Source organism: Quercus lobata, chromosome 2 (genome assembly GCF_001633185.2).
Source record: "Quercus lobata isolate SW786 chromosome 2, ValleyOak3.0 Primary Assembly, whole genome shotgun sequence".
Lineage (NCBI taxonomy): Eukaryota > Viridiplantae > Streptophyta > Magnoliopsida > Fagales > Fagaceae > Quercus > Quercus lobata.
In genome coordinates, this window is record NC_044905.1 from 23266893 (window position 1) to 23277257 (window position 10365).

Here is a 10365-nt window from a genome sequence, read left to right on the forward strand (position 1 = left end):
GGCCTTGATGGCAGGATTGTGTATAAGTTATGAAGGCGCGTGGGGCCCACGAGTGGGATACAAGCGGGCCCCACCCAAGAATGGCAACACAGGAGTTTGGAGTGTTGTGTTGCTCAAGAAAGTTTGGGAAAAGAAGAGGAAAAGAATGGGGAAGTTATGGCAGAAAAAGACGCACAATTTGTGGCAGAAGAAGAATTGGAAGAAGTTGACCTAGGGTCTGGTTCACAAGAACCAAGGCCTATCTCAATTAGTGCAAGTTTGACAGAAAAAGAGAAGTCAGAACTGATACTCCTGTTGAAAGAGTTCAAAGACGTTTTCGCTTGGGACTACAGTGAAATGCCAGGATTAGACCCTGGGCTAGTTGCGCATACATTAAATGTAGACCCAGAGGCCAAGCCGGTGGCCCAGCCTGCCAAGATATTTCACACAGAAATAGAAGGGCAGATAGTCAAAGAAGTACATAAATTGCTAGCCGCAGGATTCATCAAGCCTATTCAACATCCTCACTGGCTATCTAACATAGTACCAGTAAAGAAGAAGAACAGCCAGATAAGATGTTGTGTAAATTTCAAAAATCTCAACAAAGCCTATCCAAAGGACGAGTTCCCATTGCCAAACATGGATTTACTAATAGATTCTGCGGCGGGAAGCGCCATGTTTTCATTCATGGATGGGTTCAGCGGATACAATCAGATTAGGATGGCACCAAAGAATGCGGAGAAAACTGCTTTCAAAACGCCTATGGACAATTTCTACCACACTGTGATGCCCTTCGGGTTAAAAAATGCAGGTGCGATTTATCAAGGAGCAATGACGACCATATTTCACGACATTATGCACCAGGAACTAGAGGACTATGTGAATGACATAGTGGTTAAATCAAAGAGGAGAGAAGAACACTTCTACATGTTGAAAAGGGTATTCGAAAGATGCAGAGCCTTTAAGCTAAGAATGAACGCCCTCAAGTGCGCATTTGGGGTGTCCTTTGGGAAATTTTTAGGTTTCCTGGTTCACAGCAGGGGGATAGATGTGGACCCGACCAAAGCCACGACTATAGCAACTATGAGACCTCAAGTCATGGTAAAAGAGTTAAAAAGTTTCTTAGGAAAAGTCACATACATCCGGAGATTCATTCCTGTGTTGGCATCAATCACCTCCGCTTTCACCAAGTTGCTCAAGAAGGGGCAAAGTTTTGAGTGGGGGGAAGTGCAGTAGACAGCCTTCAAGAGGCTACAGCAGATAATGGTGAACCTCCCTACGGTGCAGGCCCCTATCCACAAAAAACCATTGCTACTTTACTTAGCCACCAACTCGTATGCCATTGGTGCACTAATCGCCCAGGAGGATGGAGGTGGCGTCGAGTAGCCAGTATACTACATTAGCCATGCCTTAAAAGATGCAGAAACTCGTTATCCAAGGGTGGAGAGAGCATGTCTAACCATTGTATATGCTTCATAGAGGTTGCATCATTATTTCTTGGCCTACGAAGTATGGTTGATGACTAAGTCCTATGCCATCAAAGTTTTGTTACAACAACCGATCCTCTCTGGTAGAATATCCCAGTGGTTGTTACAATTGTCACAGTACGACTTGAGAATGGGGACACCTAGGGTGGTGAAAAGTCAGGCTATAGCAGATCTATTGGTACAGTTTCCGAGAGAGGAAGAATTCTCGCTGGATGATGAAGTTCCAGGGGAAGTATCCGTGGCGGAAGAGGTCAGAGAACAATGGGTAATGAAATTCGATGGGTCTTCTACTACCCAATCTGGAGGGGTGGGAGTAGTCTTGTATCATGAAGAAAACGAGGCGATGGCACGATTGTTCAAGCTGGAGTTCCCCTGTTCAAACAACACGGCAAAATACGAAGCCTACCTAACCTAGCTAGCCACAGCTCTCGAAATGGGAGTCAAACATTTGAGAGTATTGGGAGACTCAAACCTAGTTGTCTGCCAGGCCAAGGGAAACCTTTCCTTAAAAGAGCTCAGCCTAGCCCCATACAGAGCAATGGCCCAGAGGATGGAAGGAAAATTCTCAACTTTCGAAATAGAGCATGCTCCAAGGAACGAAAACCGATTTGCGGACGCATTGGCCGCACTGGGGTCGCAAATAGTTTTCAAAGGGGATAGCACCAGGATAGAAGTCAGTAAAAGGGAAGAATCCATCATTGAGGTGTTGAAGGAAAGGTTCCGGGAGGAACAGTGCGAAGAGGATTGGCAGATCCCCATAAGGGAAGTCTTAATAAAGGGAGAAGACGCCGCAGAATTAAAAATACTAAAAGACTACGCCTTGGTAAGAGAGGAGTTGTACCGCAAGATGCCAGGTGGGGTCTTGTCCAGATGCGTGAGGCAGGAGGAGGCCTAGAGAAAATTGAAAGAAGTACACGACAAGACTTGCGAGTCCTGCGGGGAAGTCAGTCTTTACCGCAGACTTCAAAGGGCAGGCTTCTATTGGCCAAGTATGGGTAAAGACGCAAATCAAGTCCAAACCCAATGTGGGACCTGCCAGCTTGCGGTAGACAGAGAGGTAAGTTACGCTGTATTCATCAGCGAAGACTAAAGAAGCCCTTTCATACAATACCTAACAGAAGGCATCCTACCACAAAAGCACAGTGAAAGATACAAGCTTAAGAGGTTGGCAACACGTTACTTTTTGCATAACATGGTCCTTTTCAAAAAAGGATACGATGGAGACCCTTTGAGGTGCTTAGGCCCTGAAGAAGTAAAAAAAATGATAAAAGAAGTACATTCAGGGGAATGTGGTGAACACCAGGGGAAGAAAAAACTTTACAGATGCCTGCTGCAGATGGACTACTACTGGCCTACCATGAAAAGAGATATGACAGAATTTATAAAAAAGTGCCACAGTTGTCAAGTACAAGCCAACTTGATTCATACCCATCCGCAAAATTTACATAGCATGGTCACCCTATGGCCCTTCCACACTTGGGGGCTAGATTTAGTAGGACCAGTTAACCCATTATCACATGGATACATATGGATATTAGTGGCTACAGAGTATTTTACTAAGTGGGCAGAGGCAGTACCACTCCGTAAGGCCACAGGAGGAGCAATGGCAAATTTCATCAAAGAAAATATAATTGTAAGGTTTAGGGTGTCCCATAAGATCATCAGTGACAATGGCACACCATTTGTCAACAATGACGCGAGGAAGATGCTAGAGTTCTACCAAGTCAAGCACCACCGGTCGTCGCCTTACTACCTTCAAGGGAATGGGCAAGCAGAAGCAACAAACAAAACTCTCATAAAGATTATCAGTAAGATGAGCCAAGAGTATACGGGAGGATAGGTGACACACTTGCCAGACGCTCTTTGGACTTATAGAAAATCACCAAAGTCAGCCACAGGCTTCTCACCTTTTTCCTTAGTCTACAGAACTGAGGTAGCAAGCCCAGTAGAAATAATGACTCCGTCCCTGAGAGTCATGCAGACGCGAGAAAAAGAAAAGGAGGGAGAAGTCTTTGTGACAAAAAGGTGTGAAGATCTAGAAGGACTTAATGAAAAGAGAGAAAAGGCCTAGGAACGCAGCCGCAGATACAGACAAAAGATAACCGAAGCCTATGGCAGGATGACCAAGGAGAGAGTGTTCGCAGAAGGACAACTTGTGCTAAAGGTAGCAGACTATGTTAGGCGAGGCATGGCAGTACCATCTAAGTTTGCACCGAAGTGGGAAAGACCCCTTGTGATAAGGGAGGCACATCGAAGTGGGTATTACCGTCTAACTCAAATGGATGGCAGAGACTTAATGGATCCTATCAATGGGAAGTGGCTGAAACGTTATTATGCCTAGGGAAAAGAGTTATGTGGTTGTCCTTTTCTTTTGTCTTGCTAAAAGTTTTTATTCCTTTACTTTTTTCCTTCAAGTGATTAGGTCACAGGACAAAAAATTGTAACGTGCTTTCATGAATATGTAATGAAAAAGTACGAAGTATTAGCACTATGTCATAGCAATAGTAAAAGTAGTAGCAAAGTGTAGCATCATAATTACAAACCCAAACTGTGGCAAACACACGCCAAATAAGTGCTATAGGAAACATATAAGTGTTCTGGAGGAAATAATAAAAGAAGGAAAGCAAAAAAAAAAAAAAGGTAAGGGAACTGCATCATCATCAATGGAGTCCGGAAATGAGAGTCTGATCTCCAAAATGACTGGCCCACCAATGTTAGAAAGAAGGCGCTCGCGACGACCCTCCAAGTCCGCCACCTCCTTCTTCAGAATCTTGATTCGGGCATCTATAGCATCAACAGCTGGCTGAACTCTCCTCATAAAAAGGGCTCGGGCAACCTCACGGAGGTGATCTAGAACAAACCCCACAGCAAAACCCACACTGATAAACTCCTGAATCGCGGCCCTCCACTGCAGGATCCTCTCGATAGAGACAGTGTCAACGAAGCTGTGCTTAATGTTGTTCAGCACACATCCCAACATCTTCAAGAAGTGCTCCCTGGCAGAACGGCCAAGACGGAATCCTTGCATAAAATCACCACGGCTGATGTAGATCATCACCAAGTGGGAAACACAATCCTCGGGAACTCGGAAGCCATAAAAATCCACGTAAGGAGGACTAGAAGCCTAGAAGTCTGCCGAGTTAAGGTCATTAAGAAAGCAAGTGAAGAAGGCTGCAGTATCATTTGCAGGGTCTGGGATGGTGGCAGAACTGCTGCCCACCTCAAACTGAGAAGGGTCAGTGGGAAGCGAACCTATTAAGAAAAACGCAAGGTAAAATGAGAAGCCATGGTCTGGGAAGAAAAGACTTACAAAAAAAAATAAATAAATAAAGGGGAAGATAAAATGGAAAGGAAACTTACCAGGGCCAGCAGGAATGGGGGCTACAAATACAGCAGAAACAAGTACTGTGGGCATAGCAGAACAGGTGCAGTGGATACGGCAGAAAAAGGTGCAGAAAGTGCAGCAGGAATGGGCGCTACAGGTATGGCAGGAGCAGGCATTCCTACGCCTGCTGCGACTCTTGGCCCCTCAAAAGTCTCTGCAAGTAGGGAGATAGGCATACAGATGAAACGCAAATACATATAAGAAGAAAAAAAAGAAAAAAAAAAAGAAAAGAAAAGAGTGAACTTATCAAAAAAGAAGAGAAAACACATACCCATAAAGTCAGGCTCGGGTGGAGCACTCTCCTCTTCGTCAGAATCAGAAATTCTCTTCTTCAGGATAGGCACATCATCAGGATCCTCAAGAATTTCATCGGACCCCTTCAGAGGATAAGTCTGTGTCAGGACCACGTGTAGCGGAACTGGAAATGGAGAAAGGAGTAACAACCAGAGAAGCACTGTCCTTTGCAGCTTGGGAGAGAGCCGCAAAAGGGTCACTGGTGGAAATAACAAGTGGCAGAGCAGAGGAAGCGGTCTTGGTCTGAACGGTAGTAGGAGAAATGGCTCCCTCTGGAGGAGCAGGTGTCTTGGCGGAAAGAGGTGTAGTCTCACCAACCCCTTCAGTATGAGTACCCTTTTCTCTGGGTACTAACTCGACGGAAGGGGTGGGAGCTTTGACAAGAACCTTATGTGCAGCAGTAAAGGGAGTAGGTGTTGCAAATGCTATATCGGCCCCATCAAAAAAGCCTTCCATGGGTACACCCATGGAGGCGGAGATCTCCTCGCAATAGGGCGATATACGAAGAGAGGTTCGGGCTCTTCCTAAAAAAAAAGGGGGAATATAAATACTGATGTGAAGACCAAAGGAACTATTAACTATATGAGGCAAACAAAAGACATGTGGCAGAGGGAGCACATGCGAGGAAGAAAAAAAAAAAAAAAGTGAAGAAAAGAGATGTACCTCAAACTCGGGCTCATCAAGTAGAATAGGACGGGTAACTGACGAGTCCTCCTTATGCTTAGACTAAAATAAAAGGGGGAGGGAAGTTAGCAAGGTTAGCCGCAAGAAAGTTAAGAGATATTTTCTTAAAAAAAAAAAGATAACTTACCCTCCGCTCAGCAGCAGACATGGGATGAAGAGTTGTCTTCCTTTTGCTGTCTCAGGTTCTGTTGGCAAGGAGAGCACCTGTAGGCGGCAATAGAGTGGCAAGCTTGGATTTACTGGCAGATTTAAGCTTGACATGAGCTTTCTTACTTGGTGTAGAAATGTTTGTCACTTTAACCTTTTTCTCCCAACTGGGAGGATAATCGCCAGCGTGCCAGTACCATCCTTCTTTCTCTTCATCCCATTCGAAGATGGCTGAGTTTTTTGGCATATACCAAAGCAGACTTGGAAGGAAGAAGCGAGCGAGGGTTAACTGAAATGACCATACTGAGCCCATCAGGGGGAATAAGAGAGAAGCCACACCTACCCACTAGCTCATTCTCAAATGTAGTCATCACCACTTGCCAATAACCATGCATGGGAGGAGTGCAGAGGCCCTCCCTTAGTGAACCAGGAACTGTAACTGCACTGAAACGCTGCCTCCAGAATTCAAAGGCAGTATGTCGCAGAAAAGGATGAACCGAAGTAGGAGACTCTATAAGGAAGGAAATGTCGTCGAGAATATCCTGATCTAACCCAAACTGTCTTCTTACTCAGTTAGCAGGATAATGAACGAACTTGATGCCTTCATCGGCTAAGTAAGGCAGCCATCCGACATTAATGGCTGCCAGATAAGTGATCCTCATCTCGTCAAAACCAGCCAAGGGAGTAGTAGTCCCAACAGTATCGACAAATAAACCCATGGCAAAATCTATGCATGTATAATTTGCACCCAAATTTCTATAAGCCCTCCAAGAAAAACCAACGCCTTCATCAAAAGACTCAACAACAGAATAACCAATAGGCTTTAAGCTAGACTAGCGAAAAGCCAACGGAAAATCAGACTTAAATCTACCGCAGAAATCAGTGATTACCCTCGAACATGATTGGTATTTATCTCTATCAAAACGAGCAGGTCTACACTTTGTCAAATATTGGGCACAATGCTCAAATAACAACTGCTGCAGAATAGTACAGTGGACAGAAGAGGTAACTATATAACAGGATCCGCCTGACTCTCGTCACTCCGCAGGATGTCTAATTGGACATATAGATGCCCAAGAACATGGGGGCGCCAACGGCAGGCTCACCCCAGTAGATATTTTGATGGCTAAACGAAAGTATAAAGGTTTTATGGCATAGTGGGGGTGGAACCCAAAAACAAATTTACAAAGCCAAAACACAACAAAAGCCGCTCGGTGGGCAGCTACAGAGAACTTAGAAGAAGAACTAACCCAGTACGACAGTTTGGCATTCCTGACCATCCTCTTCTTCAGTTTAGCCTCAATAGCCTCTTTTTCCAGAGAAAATTCTAGAGTGGCAGGATCGGCATCACCAAGAATAGGTAGGAGTAACTGATTGGCCACGTCTTCAAGGGTAACAGTGAGTTCTCCGCATGAGAAAAAAAAGGTGTGGGTGGTGGTACACCACCGTCGGACCAAATGTCCAAGGTTGTAGAGGTCCCAAAAGTATGATAGGTAGCAAGATGAGACGATGGCTTTTAGGACACCGGCTTGTTGCAATAACCCCATGAAACCCACATCAGATAACTCATTATCTACCCATTCTGTCTAACCTAAGGCAGTACCCGACCCAAATTCAAAATGGATGGGCACGGGAAGTGAGATGCCTTGGCGAATGGCTAGATCAGGGATTGAGGATGCTAACAAAGCCCAAGAGACATCGGGGTTTCGCCGACAAAGGGCGAGCCACCTGTGACCTGGTGGCGACAGCGCATAGTCGCCGGGAACCTTTGGGAAGTGAGAGTGGACTTCATACCATGGATCGATCTGAGGGGCGCATTCACTGTCGGGGTTGCACTGTATCTCTTCCCCAACGGAGTGCTCTGACTCAGAATACTCTGCCTCCTCGCCTACATCAGGTACGGAAGGAGGGTTGGAAGTGACTTCTTTCCCTTTACGGCGGGAAAAGCTTTGACTTTTCACCGGTGCCATGGCAAGAGGGCTTGACCAGAGAAGATGGGTATGAATGTTTGAAAAGAAAAAGACAGTGAAGAGAGGGAGACGGAGAGAATGTGTTCTTGGAAAAGAAGGAGTTTGTGTTTAATGTGCAGAGGGACTCCTCTTTAAATACCCAGGTTATTAATAATGGCGCGAAGGAAGGCGACGGGTCAGCCATCAGAATGGGATGAAATTAATGAAACGACGGCTATGCTTAAAGAATAACTGTCAAACTGAGAAATTCGAAGAGACAACTCTGTTCGCGGCAGGAGAAGAAAAAAAAATAATATATATATGAAGAGGGGTCTACTGCTTAAAAAGGCCCGCGAAGGAAAAGAAAGAAGAGAGGGAGAGAGGACAAAAACGTCTTTTCATTCACATATGAACCGCAGGAACATTTCATATGTTCAGGGGGCTAAATGTTGAGGGCCATTTGTGAGAATCCAGGTAGAAAGAAGAAAAGCCCAATAACAAAGGCAACAAAGAATTGGCAAGCAGATAACAAAATCATTAGGCCCAAGTGGCAAGAATAATGGATCACAGACCCATGAAATAAACAAATGCGTCCTGAAGAGGCAAGTGAGCTTAAAAGAAGCCTAGAAAGAGAGAAATAGCATCCCATGGGCAGTGTATGATGTAAAAAAGTGAGAAAGGGCTGCCGCAGGCCCAAAGTAATGCAAACTAAGAAAGTAAGGAGTTTATGGTAGGCCCACGAACTCCAAGGATGAGAATAAGGTAATTGGGCCAAGGAAGCCCAATGAAGTTAGTAAAAGCCCATGAAAATGTAGAGTTAGTAAAAGGGCCAAGGAAGCCCAAAAAAAGCAAGCGAGCCAAGGATGCCCAAGAAAAAGACAAAAGGGACACAGGAGCCCATAAATAGGAAAAACTAGTGGCCATACCAAGCCACTGGGGGAAAGAGTAAATGGCTGGCCTAAAAAGGCCCAGCAGGATTGAGTCATTACAGCAGGAATAACAAAACAATATGGCAGGAAATGAGGGAAATCAGGAAGTGGGCCAAAGGAATATAAGGTCCATAATCAAATAAGGCCTAGCACCTAAGAGGAGTGGGAAATCAAAAAGCAGCCCACATAAAATGTCAAAGAAAACGGACGGCAGGCTATACAGGCAAGCCCCCAGACCACGGCAGGCGAATGGGCAACAAGCAGATTTTGGACACATATGGAAGGAAGACACGCACAAGGCCTAGGTATCACCAGCCTGTACCTAGCCAATATAGAGCAAGGTGAGGTCGGGGGTCAGAGATTCAGAAGGCATGGTTTGGTGGTGGGAAGAGGGGAAAAATCTATTTTTGAGGTTCCAGCTCAGGCTATTTCGGGGAGGTGTCCTATTGGGATGACTTACTATCCAAAAGAAGCAAGCTGAGTTGGAACCACTGGATGCATGTCATGAGGGATAGGGAGAGAGAAAGAACCCAGACCATAGCAGGAAAGAGTGCCACGGTAGATAAGCAAACAAAATACCCTTCTTTGTCTGGTGATGGGGGGTGGCACACAAACGAAACAGTAATGGTCGGCCAGTACACCCAAACCAGACAAAGGAGGTTAAGGGCTAAAACAGTAAAATCTGGTCACCGCAGGCACTATAAAAAGAGGGTCTTGCTGTGAACAAAGGACAGAGTAACAACGGGAACCTTGACTAAGAAATAGGAATTTGAAAAGAGAAACCAAGAAATAGAAAAAGAAACGAGTGGGAAAGAAAAAAAGGAAACAACCAGAAAGAAAACAAAGTGAGAATTAGAACGGCAGGCATGCACCAGTAGATTGATTCTCTCTCTCCCCCATGAAGTCCGGCTCTCTGTGAAAACCACAAGGAGCCTCTATGCATAAACCACTCAGGTCTGTTTCCCTCAAGGCAGTTAATCTACACGGCAAGACTTTTCCTGAGAGATTAATTGCGTTGAGAAGGAACGTTCTTTCCTCTCTGGCTTTGCTCCTGCGGACCGGACTTTAGTTGATTTCCTAACATTCTGATTAACCCATACATATTAATACTTGTTCACTTCTGTTCTGTTCTTTCCCTTCTGTAAAAATGATTATTATTGCTGCTGTAATTGTGTTCAAGGGCCATTTAGTCATTTTCTACTGAATGGCCAGATATTTTATTTATTTTATTATTATTATTATGTTTGCCACAACTTGTCTGAAACAGTTCTGCCTGCCGTAAGCATGTTCCTGGCAAACCTGGCCTAGTTTGTGCACAAGTCGGACCAACTTAAGTTGCAGCTGGAACGGTCCCAACTCCTTTATCCAGAAAACTTGGGCCTAGTGCCGCAGGAAGCAGCCTAACACCACTAGCACAGCCCACCACTTTACACACTTCAACCCAAATTCAAAATAATATAGTTTAACAAAAATAAAATAACATAGTTCAACAAAAACAAGTGAGCCATATC

The 10365-nt window shown here is 44.9% G+C and overlaps 1 protein-coding gene across 1 annotated transcript; it reads left to right on the forward strand.

Annotated features, from left to right (window-relative positions):
• Positions 1-1899: 1899 nt before the first annotated feature.
• LOC115961452 lies at positions 1900-2361 on the forward strand. The gene has a single exon (XM_031080435.1). It carries the CDS (start codon positions 1900-1902, stop codon positions 2359-2361), a length of 462 nt encoding a protein of 153 aa, XP_030936295.1.
• The last annotated feature ends 8004 nt before the right edge of the window (positions 2362-10365 follow it).

Excerpts from the sequence above, each read along its gene's own strand:
- LOC115961452 (XM_031080435.1), top strand. The coding sequence starts at position 1,900 with ATGGGAGTCAAACATTTGAGAGTATTGGGAGACTCAAACCTAGTTGTC.